Here is a 23224-nt window from a genome sequence, read left to right on the forward strand (position 1 = left end):
AGAGAGACATAGCAAGAAAGGGAACACAAGTGGGGGAGTGGGAGAGAGAAAAGCTCTGCGAGAAGCCTGATGTGGGACTCAGTCCCATGACCCTGGGATCATGACCTGAGCCAAAGGCAGACACTTAATGACTGAGCTACCCAGGTGCCCAGTTGTACAATTTTTGATACAGCTGATCACACTCTCCCTCTTGAAACCCTCTTCATTTGGCTTTTAGAACACAAAGCTCTCCTGGCTTCCTTCATATACTTTTGGAGGTGCTCTCTGAATCTCTTTTGGGTTCCTCCTACTTTTTTCAGACCTCTTAGATTACACCAGAGCTCATTTCTTGAGACTCTACCATCTTTCTTTCTCCACTGGTGATCTCATTTAACCTCAAGGCTTTAAAAACTATGTACTGAGGAGACATAGCTTTGCATTTACACTGGACTCTCCTTCAATTTCCAGACTTCAACACCCAGCCTCACTTGGATATCTATCACCTGTCTCAGATTTAACATGTCTAAAACTGAACTCCTGAAAATCCCTCAAACAACTGTTCCACCAGGTTAATGAAGAAATCCATCTCTGTTAATGGAATCTTCATCTTTCCAATTGATCAGTTCAATGGCTTTGGAATTATCCTCCCATACTGTCTCTTATCTCTTGTTATAGGTTAACAAATTTTATTGAGTCTATTTTCAAAATATTCTCAGAATCTGACTACTCCTTGCAACCTCTAACCTCTATTGCTACCGCCTGATCCAAGTTTTGATCATTTGCTTGGATTATTACAAGTACTCATTCCTAGTAAGTTTCCATGCTTCCCAACTTTTCAGTCTATTCTATTATGGCAGTTAAAGTAATCCTAATACAGTCTGTCATATCATGTCATTTCTCTGCTTGGCATCTTCCAAAGGCCTCACCCATTTCACAAGCGTTGAAACTAAAGTTGTTACCATGACCTGTAAGCCCCAGTATTTTTGGTCCTTCTTACCTCTCCGATCTTAACTCAAACATTTCTCATCTTTGCTCACCCTACTTTAGTCAACCTGGTATTGTTAATGTTTTAGAAAATTTTAGGCACATATATAAGTCCTTTATTTGCAGTTGATATCCCTTCCTCCTGGAAGAAATTTTCTTCCTTTTGATATCTCCATGTCTTACTTCTTCACTTCCTTCAGGTCTTTTCTTAAACTAATCTTCTCAGTGAAGCCTTCTCTGACAACTACATCTACAACTGCAACACCTTCAATGATATTTATCATTCTTCCCCACTTTATATTTTGCTCCATAGCCTTATTACCATCCAAAAAGTTATACTATGTACTGATTTATTTTGTTCACCAACTGCTCCTCCTAACTACCTGAAAAGTTTCACTGTGAGTAAGGCTTTTGTTTATTCCCTACTATATCCATTCATTTTGGAAAATTTCCCGATACATGGTAGGCATGCAATAAATACAGCTGAATAAATAGATGTTACTCTTTTTAAGATCAAAAAGTACTCGCTGCATAAACATAGTAGAAGTAAAATCTACTCACATTCTACATCTGCTATTTATTCCTTTATTTCTCAAATCCACACAAAGGTTCTAAGATGATCATACACACACACACACACACACACACATATATTTATATATAAATATATGTATATATAAAGAGGATCAAATCCATAGGAAAGTTCTAAGCAAAAATATTTACCTATATAGTGATATATAAGCAGCTACTAATGAGTAAGAAGTCTACCAAATAATCCAACTGAAATAGGCACCTTTTTTCTGATACTGATGCTGACTGAACAAATTTGTCCACTGTGCTGGAAAGGGCTGGACTTTCAGTTGGGAGACTTAGTTTTTAGCTTCGGGTTTATTCGAAAGTTCAACTTCCTTGAATTCCATTTCCACCTGTGCAGAAAGTGTTGGGCTGGCAGAAAGAAAGGGCTACTTAAGATGGCGAAAGTTCCCGCCACAAAACCTGAGCTCTGACAGGAGAACAAAGACCCAAGCAGGAATCTGAAAACCCCCCGCCCCGGGCTCCCATGGACCAATGGGACCCTGACAAGCGGGAATCTGAGACCCCCACCCCAGGCTCCAGTGGACCAATGGGACCCCAACGAGCAGGCAAAATATCCAAATAAGGGAAACTTGCCAAAAGACCCCTGAACTCCCCTCGAGGCCCCTTAAAAGCCCCCTTCTCCCTGCATTGGGTGCGACTCTGCCACTCTGCTTTCCAGAGTCGTGGAACCTGGCCCGAGGGTGCCCACCTCCTCCCGCACAACTTTCCTGGATCCCCTTCTCCTGAGCCCTGAAACTTCACCAGAGAGTGCCTTTAATAAATCTTGACTTGCACCCACTTTGCCTGGTGTTGTGTTTATCTCACCGGAAAAACTTTACAGAAAGCACCTACTTAAAATCAATTTGGATTAAAATTTGGAGCCTCCATTCCCCTTCAGGAATATGTGGGGGCACCTGTACACAATACTGCCAGCGCTCCATGGATCAAAGTTTGAAATGCGCTGGACTAGAAATCTCACTGGCCTTTCCTGGTTTTTTATATTCTGATCTCTCTCCCTCTTGGTACTTGCCTGCAGACAATGAAGTCTGAATATTCAATCCCTGACATTTGTATTCCCTTTATCCTTCTTGACTTCAGTAGCCACACAAGAAACTCTTGAAGTAGCCTCCAATTAGAACTATTCCCCTCCAGTGTTTTATACACTCTGGTTAATTCCCATCCACTGCCAGAATCATATTCCTAAAACATATTCCTCACTGAAATGGTGAGTAGCATTCCGTTTTCCAACAAATTAATTACAGAATCCTAAGACCCATATTTAAGATCCTCCAATGTATCATCCAATAAAACTCTGACATATAGTATACTTTAGCCAAGCTAGAGCACCTGTTCTTCAATTACTTTTAATTTTCTTTATTCATGCTTTTGTTATGTTAGTCTATTTGTGCCGTGTAATCTTCCATCACTATCTCTGCCTTTCACAACATCATTTCTCATTTAAGGTCCTTTACAAATATATATTTTTGTCTGCTTCTGTCTCACTTTATTTTCCTCAAACTTCTCTTCTACCCTCCCTTTTCCTTCTTTTTACTTCTTCTCCTCCTGATCTTTCCAACAAAATATAATCTCTCCTGATGTTCCATACATCATAATGTGTATATATGCATTATACATATAGATTTATAATACATATATATGTATATATGTACATACATTTATAATATGTATGGTCTTTTATTTGAATTTTATGTTACATTTTTAATTTTCTTTAATTGCCCTTCAAAATTGCAAGCAACTTACAGATAAGCACTTTGTCTTTGTGCATTTTTTAATTATTTGTGTTTTTGCATGTAGTACTTAATTTGTTAAAAGGATTTATTTATTAATTCAAGACAGAGAGAGTGAACAAGGGTGCATGCATACACACATGACTTGGAAGAGGGGCAGAGAGAGAGAAACCTTAAGCAGACTCCCCACAGAGCAAGGAGCCCCACATCAGGTTGATCCCACAATCCATCAGATCATGCATGACCTGAGCCGAAACCAATAGTCAGATATATGCCCAACTGACTGAGCGACCTAGGAGCCCCATAGATACTCATTTTTCTTTAAATTTCTGAATTATATTTAATTGAAGAATACAGATAAAAACAAGACATATTCTGTTTGACCTAAGTGATTTATAGTTCTGCAATATTGTAGCATTTGGCTACACTTATCTTTACAGTACTTAGAATGTGGCTTAAAACAATAAGTGTTTCACAAAAAAAGTTAATGGTAGTGATTGGGACAGAATTGAAACTGCAGAGAAAATGAGTTACTTTATAAGAATAGTCCAATTAAAACACTCAGCAATCTTGCCTGTGGATAAATTTTCATAGAAAATGACTTCTATACCATTTATAATAAGGTACTAAAACAACTCATGTATAGATATATTGGTAACATGATTTCTAGTAATGTGAATCCCTAGATAGAAATGACATTTACTAATCTCTAAAATAAAAAGGCTTGTTAGCGATGGCCCCAATGGGACAAAATTACACATCAAGGAGAAATACATTTTCCAGCTTTAGTTCCTTTTAAATAAAATATATAAAGCACAAGGAGTATTGTAAGCCATATGAAAAGAACCTATTTCTCATATCACCATGATACCTCCAGGTATTTCTGTGGAACTTCTGAAATAAAAACAGTGGACAAATTCCATCCTTTCTTAGTGAGTCTGTATGGTGACTGGGGAATGAGTCATGTAAGTTTTAATACTTCTGCCACTTCAAATAGGTCTCTGAAAATGAACTATTTTAATATAATTTTCTAATTATATTGAAATAAGACTGTATCTTCATGTTTGAGCTCCCTCTGAATGCTCTGAATGAGTTCATTTTTCTATTTTTTCTTTTTTTAAGATTTTATTTATTTACTTGGCAGACAGATCACAAGTAGGCAGAGAGGCAGGCAGAGAGAGGAGGGGAACCAGGCTCCCTGCCGAGCAGAGAGCCTGATGTGGGGCTCGATCCCAGGACCCTGAGACCATAACCTGAGCCGAAGGCAGAGGCTTAACCCACTGAGCCACCCAGGCACCCTGAGTTCATTTTTCTGTATGGAAACTTCAGACCCTCTTCAGTAGACTCAGCCACTGTTATCTCTAAGCTTACTTCCAGTTATATGGTACATAGTGTAGTGACCCAGTTAATGGTCAATATATTTGCTTAAAATGGATTGCTTCTTTACACACATAGGCACATACATCTTTTTAGTTGTTGCACTGATTTCCATGCAAATAGTTATGCCAACATACTATTATTAGAATGCTTACCATACAATTTTTATGATGAAAATTTTGGCTTTGTCACTTGCTTGCTATATTATTTGACTTGAGATTTGGCGGTGTAAGGATAGGGCTATATACTTGAAAGGTTACTGTGTGCATTTTAGATTTTATATATACATATAACATATAAACTTTATTTGGTGAAGATTGTGTCTACATGTACTACATGTATAATCTATATACATTACATTGTATCTATACAATGTATAGATATCTATATGTATCTATATCTATATGTATCTATACAATGTATCTATATACAATACATTGTGTCTACATGTATAGGATATACTTTATATTTCTGTATACATTTATATATTTCACTATTTCAGTTATTTTAATGGTATTTTTGGTTACTGTAATTAAAAATTATTGATGAACAACTTAAAAAAATGTGTGTGCTCTGTGCCATTCTTAGAGTGAACTATAGATATTATTTCAGGCTCTATTCTTTTAGAGATCCTATGCTATTTATATACAGGCTTCAGTGACTCAGCTAGTGGAGTAAAGTATCCAAAATTTATTGCTCAGAAAGAATCAACTATGTACAAAGAAATCTCATTCTAACTTACATGCATTAAGAGAAGTTTGAGAGCCCATCTTCTTGCTTATGCCTTTTAGTTTGCCTCTTATTAAACTTTTTTTCCCTTCAAGGATTTTTTTGTCTGTTTCATTTCTTTTATCTTTAATTTTCCTTATAATAACTTGGGCAGAAGGTACATGCATTGTTTTTTCATAAGATTCCTATTAAGTTTATAGGGTATAGAGTTTATGGAATTCCTCCACATTAAATAGTCAAGGCAGAGATTTGAAGTAAAATTTGGTCTGGTTGCTAGTTCTATAGCCTAAGCACTGTGTGTCTTTCTTACAAATTATAGGACTAAGTGATCCAGAAATTCTATTTATATGAAAATATTCTCATGTTCCTTACCATTTATGAAATTTGTGAAATTAATAACAATAGTTTTTCTGGTGATTAAAGCTCTCCATTTAAAATGGATTAAGTAAATAGTGCTAGCCCTAGCTCCAGAGATTTTCAATATCTCTATTTTTATCATACTATTTCTTAACTACAAAACAGGAAGAATGTGCTCATGATATTAAGACAAATGAATCAAATGGAGAGCTTTATCTTAGATCTTGTAGGCCCCATCAATGCTCAGCAAATTAGCAGAAATTGAGGAAGTAATAGAAGCAGTGTGAATATGTTCTCCCTCTTTTCATCTTCTTTCCCTCCCTCCCTTTCTTCCTTTTCTCTCTCAGTCTCTTTCTGTTCTTTCACCAAGTCATGGTTTCAAGATGACAGAATATATGTTGGACTTTTTAAAGGACTTATTATGTCTCAATGTCCAAAATATCCAATTAATTGCTTATACTCAATTACCTCTGTGACTTAGTCTATAAATAAGGACAGAATGATAATATATTTAATCAGCCATTATTCTGCCTGCTAAAACTGTAATGTGTTCATTCATTCATGCATATAATTATTCATATGATAATTTTTAAATGTTCATTAATTTAGGAACTATTTTTGTGGCCTTTTATAAACAAACAGGCCCTTTGTGAGACACAGGTTTAACTGTGAGGAGGAAAAAAGGCTGGATTCTTTTCCTTTTGGAGCTTACAACCATATTCAAACACTGGAGAGGTTATAATTCTAACTTCCTTATCTTAAAATAAATACTAGCTAAATGAGGAGTAAAACAAATTTTTATTAAAGTAATTTTTATTTTGAGTTGGTGGATATTTGGTCCTTCCTGATGTCTGAGAGTTTCCTGTGATCAGCAGATCTTGGGGATTTTAATCATTCTGTGGAAAGTCTTTGTAATAAGGCTTGGCTTATTTTAAGAAACTAAAGTTAGGGGTAATATACTTCCAATTACAAGGAACTTGCAAAAGAGATTAGTTTATTTACAAGGCTCCTTAGCTTGGTTTTAGGAAAAATGACCAGCTAGATGAGACAGAAATTTCAAGGAATTCAGAGGCATGCTGAGAAACCCCATCCATACCTTCCTTTAACCCTTTAGTGATAGTTGTAACTTCTATGACAGAATTTAATTTTCTTCAGTATAAGGCTTTGATATCCATAGAAATGCCATCCTTCACAACTACCTGACCCAACACTGGCACTCCCTTTTGTCCAATAATAGGCAGCATTTGCAGATGAGATCTTTCAAACTTTAACTCTTTTTTTTTTTTAAGATTTTATTTATTTATATGACAGAGAGATCACAAGTAGGCAGAGAGACAGGCAGAGAGAGAGGGGGAAGAAGGCTCCCCACTGAGCAGAGAGCCCGATGTAGGGCTCAATCCCAGGACCCTGAGATCATGACCTAAGCCAAAGGCAGAGACTTAACCCACTGAGCCACTCAGGCACCCCCAAGCTTTAACTCTTAATCACTAACTGAATTTACTTCTGCCATAGCCATAAATGTTTAAAATTTTTGTTTAGCTACTGAATTAAACAATTAATATGCCTTTTGATAAATGTTAAAAACAATATATAACATTATATAAAAACTTTTTAAGCAAGACATTAAGGGCAAAACTATTTGGGAAAAATTGTAGATCTTAGTTTATTCATATATTTTAACTAATTTTATTGAAAATTAAATTAAAATGAAAAGAGTGAACTAAAATATTTCTGGAATATTTATAAAAAATGGCAATACCTTAACACAAAAATATCTTTACATATACATATTAGGAAGATGAAGAGCTCAATAGTAAAATGGGCAAAAATATGGATAGGCAATTGAGGAGTAAAAATGTACAAAGGACCAATTCATGAATAAGTGTCAATTCCACTAATGTTCATTAAATGCACTGAAACAACAGTAAGATACATTTTCCTGTGGCAATAAGTAAAAATAAAAGTTTTAATACACCATCTTCTCAATAAAGGATGAGGTGAAGAATAGTCTTTCTCATAAAACATTTTAGTGATATTAAGTTTTGGTACAATAAGTAAAAATTTTCTGAGTTCTAAAATTATAATGATATATCCTAAATAGTTATGCATAATCATAAAGTTTTAGTTAAATAAAAAGCAAGGTTATTATATGTTAATAACAGGGAAAATTAAAAACTTCTATAAAATAAAAATACCACAAGTACATTAAAAGACTGTTATAAAAGTACTGTATTGACATGGGAAGTATTTATTATTAGTGGTCGGTTATAAAATGATATGCACTGTAGATAAGGATTTATATTAGCATTTATTATCCCTGTGTGTTCTCATTAAAGATAATCTTATTTCATCTTGTTACTAAATTTTCTAAATTAAAAATAGAAACTTGTAAATTAAAAAGAGCTTTGCTGTTTCTTCCATTTAAAAAGATTATATGCTTATTGCAAGAAAGAAAACTCAGCAAATACAAAAATGAATAAGGAATAAAACTACTATACTCTCTTACCCAGAGATAACCACTTTTAATAATTTACACTAGGTCTTTATAAGCTTTTCTAGGTACATGACAGTAATAAGAGATCATATAGTTGATTTTAGTTAATGTGTTTCAGACCCCTATTGTACTTTTCCTTAATACCAGATAAAGTAACAGGTTTGGACACTCAAGAATATTATTTTGTCTATTATAAGTTTCATTAGGTGCCTCCACAAAGGAACACGATGAACTTGTATTCTTAAGATGTTGTTAAAAAAAAAAAGTCAAAAGGAGAGAGACCATAGAGTTGGTGAACAAAAGTAAGTAGAGACAGGTACTGAAACAAGTATTTTACCACCTTGAACATTTTGCCCAAGGGGAGGAAGCTTCTTCCTGCCCTGCAAAGGCTTCTTGGCTTCTCTTCCAGAAATGGGAGTGCCACATATAACTAGTTTACTGTGTACCTTTCATAAGATAGGATTTTAAGAAATTTCATTCCAGAGAAAGAGCCACCTACTTTTCTTAATTACTTGGATCTAAAATAGGGTGTATATACCCAACTAAGTAAGCTCTTTGAGTTTGAGAAAAAATATTTACAGTTCTCCACATTTACAAAATATCATTCTTTCTTAAATTTCAGTTATATTTTATAATGTACATAATATATTAGTATAGTGATGTATGCATATAATTTACAGGTAAATAAATATACCTGGTCATAACTATTGCTATTAGAGGAATATAGTGAAAAACACAGGGACACCAACCTTTCTAAAGGTATGTATTCTTATGTTGCGGCATTCAGGTATTCTTTTTTTCTTTTTCTTTTTTAAGATTTAACTTATTAATTTGACAGAGAGAGAGAGATCACAAGTAGGCAGAGAGGCAGGTAGAGAGAGAGGGGGAAGCAGGCTCCCAGCTGAGCAGAGAGCCCGATGTGGGGCTCAATCCCAGGACCCTGAGCTCATGACCTGAGCCTAAGGCAGAGGCTTAACACACTGAGCCACCCAGGTGCCCCTCAGGTATTCTTTATTATGCATCCTACTTAGTTTCTGCAGAATTTTCTTTAATAAATTAATTTTTTAACACCTTAATTTTATTTTTTTTCCTGTTCCAAGATTCATTGTTTATGCACCACACCCAGGGCTCCATGCAATATGTGCCCTCCATAATAGCCACAGCCAGGCTCACCCAACCTCCCACCTGAACCATGAGAGACTGTGGACTCTGAGAAACAGAATAGAGTTATTTTTCAAAGAAAAGAATCAAAGCCATTTTTAAATATTTATTTGAGAGAGAGACAAAAAGAGAGAGTGAACATGAGTTGGGGTAGGGTGAGAGGGAGAGAGAGAATCTCAAGCAGACTCTCTGCTGAGCAGGGAGCCTGAGACAGGGTTTAATCTTGTGACCCCGAGATCATGACGTGAGCTGACATCAAGAGCCAGACGCTTAATGGACGGAGCCACCCAGATGACCCAAGAATCAGAGCCTCTTAAAAAGAATTTTTTTTTAGTTTCCTACAAACCACACAGGCATAATTAGCCTACAGAAGAAAATAAAATCAGTTCTCTTTTAACTGATGTGAAACTAAAAATTTTAGTTTTTGTATAGTAGGATCAACAAGTATTATTGAATATTATCTATGAGTAATGTATTGTAAAAAATCAAAGATTTAATAAAATGTAATTTCCTTCAGAATCATAAAATGTGTTTATATAAATTGAGAGAGAAGTTATAGATTGATAATATCAGCAAATATGGTATCCTTTTCTGTATTTGATGCTGAGGATCACATATTAAATTCACAGAAATTCAGAGTCACTGGGTAGAAAAAAGCCATTACACATTTACAAAGAATCCAAATTAGGAATTAATTAAAAAGCTAAAAATATGATATCAATTATTAACTCAAATATTCACACACTTACATGTGAACAGACACCATCAACATGCATGAAGAAGTTGTTCTCTTAAGTAGGATGAGTACATACTTTAATAATTTATGTAGTATGTTAGTTTATACCTGAAAACATTTTCATCATTGAGGGAACAAAGGCATAGTACCTAACATCTACTGAGCATCTCTTATGGGCCAGGTACTGTCCTAAGTAGTTCATCTATATACTATTATTTCTCCTAATTCACAGAGGCAAAAACTAAAGCATAGAGAGTTTAATTAACTTCCCCAAGGTCATATCACTAGGAATCATAAGAAATAGCATTTGAAACCTGTCAGTATGACTCAGACTATAAGTTTCCCATTTATCAGGAATTTTACTTATTGATTTATTTATTTAATAAGTACATGTTTATTTTTTCAAAAATACAAACAGGAGGGAAAAACAGAAATAAGTTGATTTTATTACCTATAAGGAGTGATTTAAAATGAGATGGAAGCTATGGAAGGGAGAGGACACTATTATCAGTATGCCTTTAGTCATGGAAATGACATGTAAACTTGTGTTTTAAAACGTGACTATCAGGTTGGGATTCAGAGATGAAAGCCAAGGTTAGAGAGTCATTACAAAATAAATGACTGCATATAACATTTATCTGTGTGCTTATGAGGATCTAAATAGATAAGTATGCTGAATGGAATCTGATAGCCCAGGCTTAGCTTTGCTCATTCACTGGCACAATATGATGATGTTTTCTCCATTTCACTTGACAGGAACATTTCTGATCCCATCTCAGAAGTTTGAAATCATGGACCAAGGAAATAAATCAGGAGTGACTGAATTTATATTGCACGGTCTTTCGGGTTCTCAAGAGCTACAACTTTTCTATTTTGTGTTTTTTACACTTTTCTATTTCTCCATTGTTCTGGGGAACCTCCTCATTGTGCTCACTGTCATCTCTGAACCTGCACTACATACACCCATGTACTTCCTACTGAGTAACCTCTCCTTCATTGATGTGTGTCTCTCCACCTTTGCCACACCCAAAATGATTATTGATTTCCTTATGGAGCACAAGACCATCTCTTTTGAGGGCTATATGACCCAGATATTCTTTCTGCATGTCTTTGCTGGTGGTGAAATGATGCTCCTTGTGGCCATGGCATATGATAGATATGTCGCCATATGTCGACCCCTGTACTATGTGTCCATTATGAGTCTGCGCAAGTGCACAAGCCTTGTGGTGGGCTCCTGGCTCGTTGGGGTTTTCCACTCAGTGAGTCAGTTAATCTTCACAGTAAACCTTCCATTTTGTGGCCCCAATAAAGTGGACAGTTTTTTCTGTGATCTTCCTCTGGTTATCAAACTTGCCTGCATCAATACCTTTACTCTTGAGGTACTGATGCTTTCAGACAGTGGTCTAATGGCCATGAGCTCCTTTGTGCTCTTGCTGATCTCCTACACAGTCATCCTGGTTACCGTGCGGGCGGCATTCCTCAGCAGGCATGGCCAAGGCAAGGGCCACCCTGACTGCCCATATCACTGTGGTGACCCTCTTCTTTGCACCCTGCATCTTTATTTATGCCTGGCCTTTTAGCAGTCTCCCAGTGGATAAGGTTCTCTCCATATTTTATACTGTTTTCACTCCTCTTTTAAACCCCATGATCTACACCTTAAGAAACAAGGAGGTGATATCAGCAATGCAAAAGCTAAGGAGTCGACAAGTGTGTTTCTGAAAGTCTCCCAGCTATTCCTTGTGATAAATAACACCTATAATAAAAGCCAGGTTAGTGTACCTTACTCTGTCAACTACTGTTCTGAAATATCATAGCACCCATTTTCTTTCTCTTTCTAGCATTTTTTAATAGTAAACAATTTTAGATAAGAGAATTGGACTTCCTATTTTTTACTTATGAAATAATTTTTATTTCAGACTAAAATTATTTAGAGTAAATCTTTTAACTATAAAATGTGTCTGTCAAATCCATGCTTTTCCCAATCAACTTAATATAAAAATGTACAAAATACTAAAGTAATGTAAAATATTTAAATCATTTTAAAGTTTCAGGATAGTGACTGATTTGTAGTTATTCCCCAGTCATCATTTACCTGGTATCACCAATGAGAGGTAGGTATTATCATAAATTTTACCATGCTTTTATCATTTCTGGTTATATATCTCATTCTGTCTCTCTCTCTCTCTAGAGAGAGTTTATAAATGTATACAAATGTATACATTTGTAAATGTATACCAACAGCACACTTATATTCTTTGCTATTCAAATTATTGCCATCTGAACTAAGAAACTAAATAGATTAGGACTTTTTATTTTTGGATGCATGGATGGTATTTTTGCAATTTGAACTCTCACAACAAAGTATCCAAACATAGGGACCAAAGAGCAAACAGATTATGTTGCAGAACTCATCATCCAAACTCAGAAACCAAGTTAGATTCATAAATTTACATTAACCATGCTACAAATATTAAAACTTGAGGCCATGGTGTTTCTCTATATCAGTGTATTAAAGTTTAGAATTGACATTCAAAGTTCAATGACTACACATAAAAATGGATATCCTCCCTATATAATTAGAGAGTTTTCATCAACACTGCTCTATATAGTCCCACCTATTTCTACATTATTCATGGTCTCTAATCCATACCAACCAACAAAACATAATTCAGAATACATTTTTCCAAAGCTCTCTAAAAACAGAGAATTATCTTGACTTTTTAAAGGAAGACTATATTATCATTCTTAAATTTAATATTTAATTCTTATAGTCTAACCCTTCTTTCACCAATCAATCTTAAGACACTAAGAGTCATGTATCACACAAGTGTGTCGAGCACAATCATAATCAGCAAATAAAAGAAATGATATAAAAAAACCTCAATTTCTGACTTCTAATATTTGAAAGAAAGCCGTTCCCTGAAGACAAATTATGTTTTTGAAACAGAGTGTGTAGAAGAAACAGCAGTATGGAATAAGATTTAGTACCAAGTATGCTTTAAACAATTTTTGACTCATTTTTTCCTTTCATGATTTTATCACTCCACAATGCTCTGTTGATTCCTTTGTGAAACATAGAATTAAAAAAAATAAATATAGGACTGTGTCATATGATGGTGGTGATGATGATAATGAGAAAGCCAAACATACTTAATGATCATAATGTAACACGTAAATTGTACCATTATATCATCTCATTTGGTTCTCACAAAGTATCTGCAGATTCAAAAAATAAGATTATACCTTTACTACTGACAATACTGAAATTTAGGTAATTCTCAAACAATTACAAAAATACTTATAAATTCTAGATGCATTCTTTAAAATAAATAAATGACCTCATGGCATCTCAAACAGATGCTTTGAGAGAGGAAAACTGGTGGAAAGTGATTGCAGGTCATTAAAATGATGGGCAGTGCACTTGGCCATTATTGGAAAATATTGTCTTGCAAGAGCATGAGGTAGAATTGGATCTTTTCAATCCAGGACTCTTAAAAGGTATACAGAAGAGGATACTACAAAGCACAAGGAAAAGACCAAATTATCCTTGCTGGTCTAGCCTATGGTTAGAAAAATTAATTCCTTTTGGAAATAGGAGTTTGGAGTCTGTATGTATAATCTCTGCACAGTCAGAAGAGCTTTAACCTGAAAAATCAATATTAGCTATTGGGAACCCAATGGGTCATTGAAATTTGGGGGTCATTTAAAAAGCACAGACCAAAAGCCTTTATGAATGGCTGCTTCCTTGAAACTGGCCACACAGGGTTTAGATACATGAAGTTCAGCTGAACTTGAGTGAATTGAGTCAAACTCACAAACACACACGGAGACTATCTACAATGACGGCAGTCAGTTGAGCAAACAGCAGACTAACTTCTCACTCTCCTCTCAAATCAGTAATAAATCTATTGGATGCACATTATGAAGCAAATATATTCAAAATGACTAACCATACAAAACAAATATAAAAGGAGAAATAGTGCTATCATAAAAAAAAAAAAAAGCCAGTTGACTTCTGTTCTTGGGAAGGGGTGTAGACACAATTTTCCATGTTCTTCCTGCTCAATATAATTACAATCACTGATTGATATAAACTGATTTATATATAAGACAAACATGGTAACACTCTGAAAGTTGGAGAGAAAAAGGCAGACTGCATAGGGACCCAAGAAATTACGTGACATGAGAGAAGACACCAACAACTCAGGAACACTAAGGAAAATAGACCAAAAAAGGCCTCAACAAAAGCCGGTTCATTTTAGCCAAACGACCAGGAAAGGGCCTGCCTAACATGATACAATATTTAATACAACATCTCTACTTCAGCCAAACACCACAAAAGAATCTTTGGTCCCACCTCACCTATACCAGCAGAGGCCAAATGGGTCGCTTAAGGTTCCTACTGCTGGCCAGATGTAGCAACCTACCCCAGCCACCCCCATACACCTGAGGAGGTGTCAGTGAAGACCAAGTATGAAACCTGAACTTTCGTCTCTGTCAGACAGGAATCAGCACCTCCTCCCATGGTGTAAATGAGTAGCAGTGACATAGGATAGGCAAACCTATCCCTCCCAGCCAGGGAAATCACTGGAGGCCTAGTAAGGGTCTAGAACTCTCCTTCCCTCCCAGCAGTAACAAGAAGTGTCCTTACCTTCCTTTGGGTGCTGATGGAACCAGAGTTGGGAAACAGGACTTCTATACCAACCTGGCAGTAACAAAGTGGTGTTCCTCTGTCTTCATTTGTCAGGAAAATGTAAAAATAAGCCAAGCAAAACAAAAAAATTGAAAAAGGTTCAGTGTTTTGAAAATAACACACACAATGTCGAGATTTCAATTAAAAATCATTAACCATACAGAGTAGAAAAATATCAACTTGAATGAAAAAAAGAAAATCAATAGATGCTAACAAGAAGGGGGTAGTGGTGTTAAAATTATCCAGATTTTAAAGAAACTATCCTAAAAATGAGCAATTATGAATGCATTTAAAATAAATGATAAAAAATTCGACATCTCAGCAAAGAACAGAATACAAAGTCTTACAAAATAAATAGAAGATACAAAAAAGAACTAATGTAAATTTAAAAAAATGTAAATTAAATCAAGTATAATTGATTATTAATGATTACCAAATGTAAATTTAAAAAAAATTCAGTGGATGGGCTCACCAGCAGAAAGGAAGAGACAAAGGAATGCATCAGTGAACTGAAATGGAGAATAAAAATTCCTCATTTTGAAGAATAGAGAGGTAATAGACAAAACAGATCATTCTACTCTCAACAAGATAGAAAATACTTCTCCCTGCTTTAATGAATGGGGAAAAAAGATATTAATATTGACTTGCTATGTATGTTAAAATTGTGAGGGCAGCCACTGAAGTAAAAATAAAATATATGATTTTCAAACTAATGAAGGAAACAAAAATGAGACAAAACTCAATTTAATAAAAGGCAATAATGAAATAGAAACGAAACACAGTAAAAACAAAGCATAGTAGTGAAAACAAACACAAGTAGGAGAGAGAATTGAGACTTAATTTACCTGAGACACGTTATCTAGTTCACGCCCTTTGATGGGCATACTTCTGACTGAACCAAGTTCATCTGGGTTCTGTGAATGAGAAAGACCATTACAGACACTTTTCAACACTGTTAAAAATAGGCATTTCACAGATGAAAACTACATGTATTATTAATTTGTGGAACAAGTTAGAACTCATTAATAACCACAGAAAAGCCAATAATAAGCACAAAAATACACCTGTGAACATGTGCCTAATTGGAGAAAAATTAATATATTTTATGTATACCCAAAGAAGGACAATCTCTAAAGGGCTCAAACTCAAGGAGAAAGTTTGGTTTCTCTCACAGCTTAGTAAAGAAGCTCACTGGTTTGGCCAGGTGAGAGGTGATTCAAACTGCTGGGCAATGTTAGTCCACCCATTGTGCAAGCGGGGAAACAGGTAATCAGTAACTGGTAGGGTATGTGTACACAAGGCCTCTAGGTTCTGGCATGGGCAAAAGCCTTTCAGAGTGGAGAGCCCTGGTTTCTGTGTGGAGAGTGCTGTGGAAAGGTTATCACCAGAATGGGGTCTGCAAGGTCAGAGAGGGACTGCATTTTGGGTCAGTGTCTGGGATATCCACTGGATGTCCTCACACACCACTGACCCCACCCATGCCTGAACTGGTAGGAGAGTCCCTTCATCTTATAATGTGCCTCTAGGTCCCTCCTCTGAGAAAGGTTAATGTCATGATCACTTTAAAGGAGAAATACTTAAAGGAATTCTCATCATGGGACATGTAAAAAAGGATGAATTCAAAGGTGAGAAGCAATATACAGATAAATAATACTAAGTGCAAATGTGCAAAACCATTTTGTGGGATAATTTGGAAACATCTAGTAATGTTGAAAATTTGTATCCTTTATGACTTAGCGATTATTCTGCTAGGAATACATTCTGGAGAACCTCTAGCATGTACTTATTCACACAAATGTTCATTTTAACATTGTTTATAATACCAAGAACTGTAAACAAGCTGTGTGTCTATTCACAAAAAAATGACAGATAAGCAATGTATTTATACAATAAGAAAAGTATAGCATTAAAATGAACTAAAACTATATGCATGACTATTGATAACTGTCCCAAATAACTTATTTAGTGGAAAATAGCAAGTTGCAAAAGAATTAAATAAACATGCAAATATAGGCTATTATGTATTTCTTTGTGGATACAACCTTGTGAGTAAAAGTATAAAAAAAGTCATGGGGGGGGGGCGCCTGAGTGGCTCAGTGGGTTAAAGCCTCTGCTTTCGGCTCAGGTCATGGTCCCAGGGTCCTGGGATCAAGCCCCGCATTGGGGGTCTCTGCTCAGCAGGGAGCCTGCTTCTCCCTCTCTCTCTGCCTGCTTCTCTGCCTACCTGTGATCTCTGTCTGTCAAATAAATAAGTAAAAAGTCTTAAAAAAAAAAAGTCATGGGAAGGTTAAATATCAAACTCAGGTTAAGAAAAACTGGTTTGTGCTGCTATATAAGATACTTCAACTAACAACTGTAGGAGAGGAAAAAATCATTTTTCCCTCCCCCCATTCTAGGTTTATTAGCTAGGACCCTGTACATTAAACTAACAAGAGACAGAGAAAAGAAATCATGCAAGAATTATTAACATATGTATTGCACATACACAAGAAGTAACTCAAAAGGGTCGCTAGAACTTGGTCTTAAAAAGAATTTTAAAAGGTCTATATTCTATTTTTTGTCAAATTTTTATTTAAATTCTAGTGTAATATTGTTTTCAGGAGTAGAATTCAGTGATGTGTCACTTACGTACAACGCCTATGCTCAGCACAACAAATGCCCTCCTTAATGCCCATCACTCATTTAGTCCATCTCCCGCCCACCTGCCTCTATCAACCCTCAGTTTAGAACTATAAATTTTAAAGAACTGACAAGACAAAAGAAAGGTCTCTGAGTTCCTAGGGCAGCAAAACTGTGGAAAGGCAAATATTTGGAGGAACTAATAAAAGATAAAGTCACTAGCCTTTTAGTAAGTTTTATTATACTGATTCCTTTGGTGCCCTCTCTGGACTGAAAAGGATCTAGACTTGTCTCTGGTGATTAACTTCTGTCCTTCCTGGTGGAGAGGGGACAGGGGTACACTGTTACAAATTTATGTCCTGCTCTTAGGCTAATAGGTAGAAGGTAGAGAACTTTTCTTGTATCTGCTTCTTCTCAGTTGCCTTCAGCCCAAAATGATTCATATGACAAAGTGGCATATTTTGGGGTAGCATATTCTAATACCTTTCACAGTGTTTTATTCCTAACAAAAATAAAGGAAATATGGGAAAACATTAAAATTTTACAAAGTTGAATACCATAAACAAAGGCATTAAATTAGTAGTTTCCTTTATTTTCAATATACTTGAAATATTTAAAATCATTTCACAAATGGGTAAACTGAGACTCAGAGGGTTGTCTTTGCCCAATAACTTATTCTTAGTTTTTGACAGAACTGAGAACAAGAACCCATGTCCTCTAAGTTCTAATTAGTCACCCTTTCCTCTGTATCCACCACATGTTCAAACAGCAAGGATACAGCATGTCCTTCCATGAAAGCCAAAGCATTTCTCATCTAGACAAGATGAATGTACTTTCCCATACATTCCCCTTAGTGTAGCTGGTTCAACTGTATGGAATTCACAGAACATATTTTACTCTACACACTGCCCAAGGGTTAAATGATCCTGCCTTTTCCCCCTATGGTCCTTTTTGTAATTGTCAATAATATGGATGTTACTTACTTTGTTCCATTAGGAATATGTAGTAGAAGGTAATAATAATCCCCACTGGAAGATAAAACTTGGTCATCTATTACTAGCTATCCAAAGCTTCAACTGATCAATTAGATAAAACCATGGTACTACTCCAATTTGACAAAAGAAAAAAGCATCTATAAATATCACTACTTGAAAGAAATTAACCCCACAACAGAAAAACTGGAGAATTCAATTTACATCTCTGACATGCATCATATCAGGTAGGCTATATCTGAAAAAGATATACATTAGAAATAGACTGTGTCTAGTCTATCAATTCAATTATTATACTGTGCCTTAGAGAAGATCTATAAATGGGAGAAAAATGTATTAGAAGTCAAAGGAAGTGAACCAAGGTGAGGATGTCCATGTGTCTTAGCATGATTTAGAGAATTTGTGAGAAATTATGTACAGAGGTGGAGTTACCTTTAGAGATTATGACAAACTCTGTACTTAAAAAAATGCATTTTGACATGCTTACCTACCACCTAAAGAAACTAAATAAAAATGCAAATCAAGGTTATATATTTCTTTGTGGACATATGACTATGCAGTAAAGCTATTTTAAAAATTCATGGGAATGTTAAATACCAAGCTCAGGTCACATAGGCTTGTACTTGTATATCTTTGCATTAATGATTTATTTACTCTGCATTGAAAGTAGATTAAATTTACTTAATTTTATAAAATTAGAGTGAAAATTTCTTCTACCTTATTTCTATTACTTTTTAAAAAGCTGGTAAACAAAATATGGTTTACTTTTTTTTTAAGATTTTATTTACTTATTTGACAGAGAGAGATCACAAGTAGGCAGAGAGGCAGGCAGAGACAGAGAGAGGGGGAAGCAGGCTCCCCGCTGAGCAGAGAGCCCGATGTGGGGCTCGATCCTAGGACCCTGGGATCATGACCTGAGCCGAAGGCAGAGGCTTTAACCCACCGAGCCACCCAGGCGCCCCATGGTTTACTTTTAATACAACAAATAATCCATTTTCTCTATGCTATGATTCAAAAGGATTATTTTGTCCCCTTTGCTGTTGCTGGTTTGATTACTGGCACTGATTTTGATGACTTAAGTATTAGCCTGTATCACTAATGAGATAAAATATTCTTGTTCCATGTAGAAATGAAGTTTATGCAAGTGGCTTATGGTTTGCAGAGTTTGAGTTCTATCACTAGGAAGCTCTCTGTGCACAGTTAGATTATAACATGAAAAGTTGAATAAATGACATATATGAAGTGCAATATACTTCAGTTAACACTAAAACACATTTGTGAAAAATATTCCATGTGCATCTATATACTAAATCCTATGAAAGATACATAAAAGCATGAGAATACAAGGAGCACCGAACATGGCAGGGGAAGAAGATATACACAAAAACTCTTACTTTGGGAGAACACATAATCTACATACAAGCAAAGTGATACAACGGCAATAGGAAAGAGCAACATCAACTTAAGCCTCTAGGAAGGCTTTTAGAAGAGATGGCATTTGCACTGGAATAGATTATCTGTGAAGGGCATCAGAAAATGAATAGAAAAGGTCTCCCAGCTTAATAAAATGTTGAATAGTCTGGTTTTGTCTAGAGGATAGCAAGGGGTATAATTAACACCATAAAAAAATTATATGCTTGGCTGTCATGCTAAGGACTTTAAATTCTACTATTTTACTTCAAGGAGGAATGAGATGTTACAAGTGGGAGAATGAGATCCAGGAAAAAGTAAGTTTACAACCTGGAAGAATAAGAGGGAAAGTTACACAGTGAAGAAAAGTTTAAAGGGGAAAAAAAGGAGCTGACCTGAGGAGAGAAATTGTGATGAGATGATGATGTGATAAGATGGCTGTGTAATATTAACATCCAGTAAACTGTCAGAAACATGTTTGATTACTGGAGTGTAGTGAGAAAATTCGAGGTCATCACACAGTGCTGAATGGAATGTTTGATTACTGGAGTGTAGTGCTGCAAAATTTGAGGTCATCACACAGTGCTGAATGGAATGCCCAAAGGAAGAGAGGGAACAAATAGAAGAAGAGAGACTAATGAGAACATAAAGTAAGAGGGAAAAAGTATAAGGTATGCAGAAGGGGAAGGGACAAATCTGGAAACCTAGGCTAGGTCCTCAGTGGAAATCTATTTGTAAGGGCCAGTGTGTGGATGAAGGAATAATAATAATATAAATAAATAAATAAATAATATTAATCAAAATAGATAACACAAAAATTTAAAGAGGTATACCAGGGGTTGCTTCACTTAAAACAAAATTACCTATCATAACCAGGTCTTTGAAAACTTTTGATCAAAAAAGTTTTCCTTATTGTGATGGCAAAGGGCATAATTGAGTATGGTAAGGTCTGAGTATGTAGGAAAGCAACTTAAAAAGGTAGAAGAATTAAGAGTTTTTTGTTTGATTTTTTTTTTTTTTTGGCTTATTTCTTGAATGAGTCAGACTATGTCCATTTTCAGTAGATGCAAAGTTTAAATGACAGTGGGAGAGACTAAAAATGCAAGTTAAAGATAGCTTAACTTACAGATTTTAAAGTCAAGGTAACCCCTGATACTCTGCAATGTCTTAGAAACATTTTGATTATCACAAGAGGGAAGTAAGTGCTATTGGCATCTAGTAGGAAAGAACAGGGATGCCACTGAACATTTTAAAGTACACAAGACTTCTTCCTAACAAAGAATTATCCAACCCCAAATGTCAAATAGTGCCCAGGTTGAGAAACCTGGCTGAAATGAAGAACTAATACTTCATAGTTGGTGGAAAGATAAGAACCAAGAGCATATATTGAGGAACTATTCAAGTGTAGCCCACTATAAATGGTATGGGTTTCACATCATTCAGATCTAAAACTGGAATGTAGCCTCAGAGAGAGCTAGCCCTGAACTTAAAGGTCTGGGTTCAAGTTCTAGTTCACTGACTTTCCAGGTATATAACTCCAGTGAAGTTACTTATCATCTCTGTTACTCTGTTTTTTTTACTGCAAAATGGGACTGTGTTTACCATGTAATATTATGGGGAAAGTCAATTAATTTACATAAATTGCTTGGAGATTACTAAATTTACCTAATCCTTGGTTTTCTCCTCTATAGCTCTGGAATAATACCTTCCCCTCAGGTCTGTTGTACACATTACTTGATGCAACATAAACACAAACATCTAACTCAACTGATGCTGCCCGGAAAGCTTTCTTTTCCATATTTTAAAATTATTATTTATCACTCACTAAAAAATCTACCTCATTTGTTAATTTATAGACATTATATCTAGCAATAAACATTTTCATTAGGTAGAGTTCATTTTACATAACAAATCCATAAACCTGAGGAAGAACAACTTTATTTTAGAAATGGGGAAACAAAAAGAATCACACACAGGATAAGGAAATAATATAACCTACAGTATATTTCAGAATCTTCTCAATTATTGCTCAATTATTATTCTCTATTATAATAAATACTGATTCATTATTGCTAATGAATTCACTTAATTTTTATGAATCATCTTAATTTTTTGCTCTGACTCCAGAGTCCATAAAAAGTATATCTGAAATGTGGACTAAATGTGTTTCTCTGAACATTCTAATGAGTACATGAAATGATTCCATACTTGAGGGCCTCCCTGTATGGAATGTAATCACGTTTTCTGGGTAGAAACTTTCTAGTTTTCTCTTCTTCCCTTCTAGGTTCTTTAGCTAATCTAGTAATTAAATTGAAATATGACAGATTAATAAGAGAAAGAGGAATTTCATTTTGTTTGCACAGGAATCCCATCAAAAAAAAATGAGACTCAAAGAAGTGACCAAAGCAGGAAGTTTTTGTACCTTTTAGACAAAGAAACAGTAAGTTTGTGAAGAACTGACAAGATAGAGGGGTTTGGGCTTGAGGTATTAAATTAGTGAAGAAATAATAATAGTTGCTTATATAGTCTTCTATAAACTCCTAAACTCTTTATATCTGGTGATAAGGATGCCTTCTACCCTCTTGGTACAGGGAGGGTACCTTTCACCTGGGAGATTTACCTCCCACTTTCAGGGGAACAAAGGAAGCTCAGAGTATTCTTCTTGTACTGTTTTTCAAGTAACTTTAATTCAAAATAACCAATATACCAAAGTGGTATATTTTGGGATAGTATTTTCTGCTCCCCTTCAACATCCATTTAAATGAATGGCTGTGTTGATCAAAGGATATAAAGCTTCAGATATAAGATGAGTAAGTTCTGCAGATCTAGTGTACAGCATGGTGACTAGCTAATAATACCATATTATATACTTGAAATTTGCTAAGAGAGTGGATCTTAGTTGTTCTTACTGGAAGGAAGAAAGGAAGGGAGGCAGGCAGGAAGGGAGGAAGGAAGGAAACTATGTGAGGTAATGGATAGGTTACTTAGCTTGATTACCATAATCATTGCACAATGTATATGTATATCAAAACATCACATTGTTTTATTTTTCAGTTATAACTCAATAAAACTGGTAGGAGAAAATGAAAGACTAGGGGGTGTATCCTAGGGACTTAGGAAGACTGGCTTCATGTATGAAATAAACAGGCAATGAAAGATATATTTGTGCCCTTACACGGGGTTAAAATTACAACACATTCAGGTTCCTTACTAAAACTGTGGTCAAATTAATTGTCAGAACTAGTATGATTTCTTAAAATAGAACTTCTTGAAGGCTTTTCTAGTTCAATTAAATTAGACTTATAAAGCAGGGCTGCATCCTTATAGGAAAAAATAATGAGATGCCATATTATTTTTTAGGATTATTAA

General features: G+C 35.3%; 1 protein-coding gene across 1 annotated transcript; it reads left to right on the top strand.

Moving 5' to 3' along the window:
- Positions 1–10932: 10932 nt before the first annotated feature.
- LOC111162252 (olfactory receptor 4K15-like) lies at positions 10933–11860 on the top strand. The gene is given in 2 exon segments (XM_022526536.1): positions 10933–11610; positions 11612–11860. Coding segments are annotated over 2 exon segments (927 nt in total).
- Positions 11861–23224: the final 11364 nt, after the last annotated feature.

This window comes from Enhydra lutris, unplaced genomic scaffold, assembly GCF_002288905.1.
Source record: "Enhydra lutris kenyoni isolate GAN:26980312 unplaced genomic scaffold, ASM228890v2 scaffoldscaffold4, whole genome shotgun sequence".
NCBI classification, from domain to species: domain Eukaryota; kingdom Metazoa; phylum Chordata; class Mammalia; order Carnivora; family Mustelidae; genus Enhydra; species Enhydra lutris.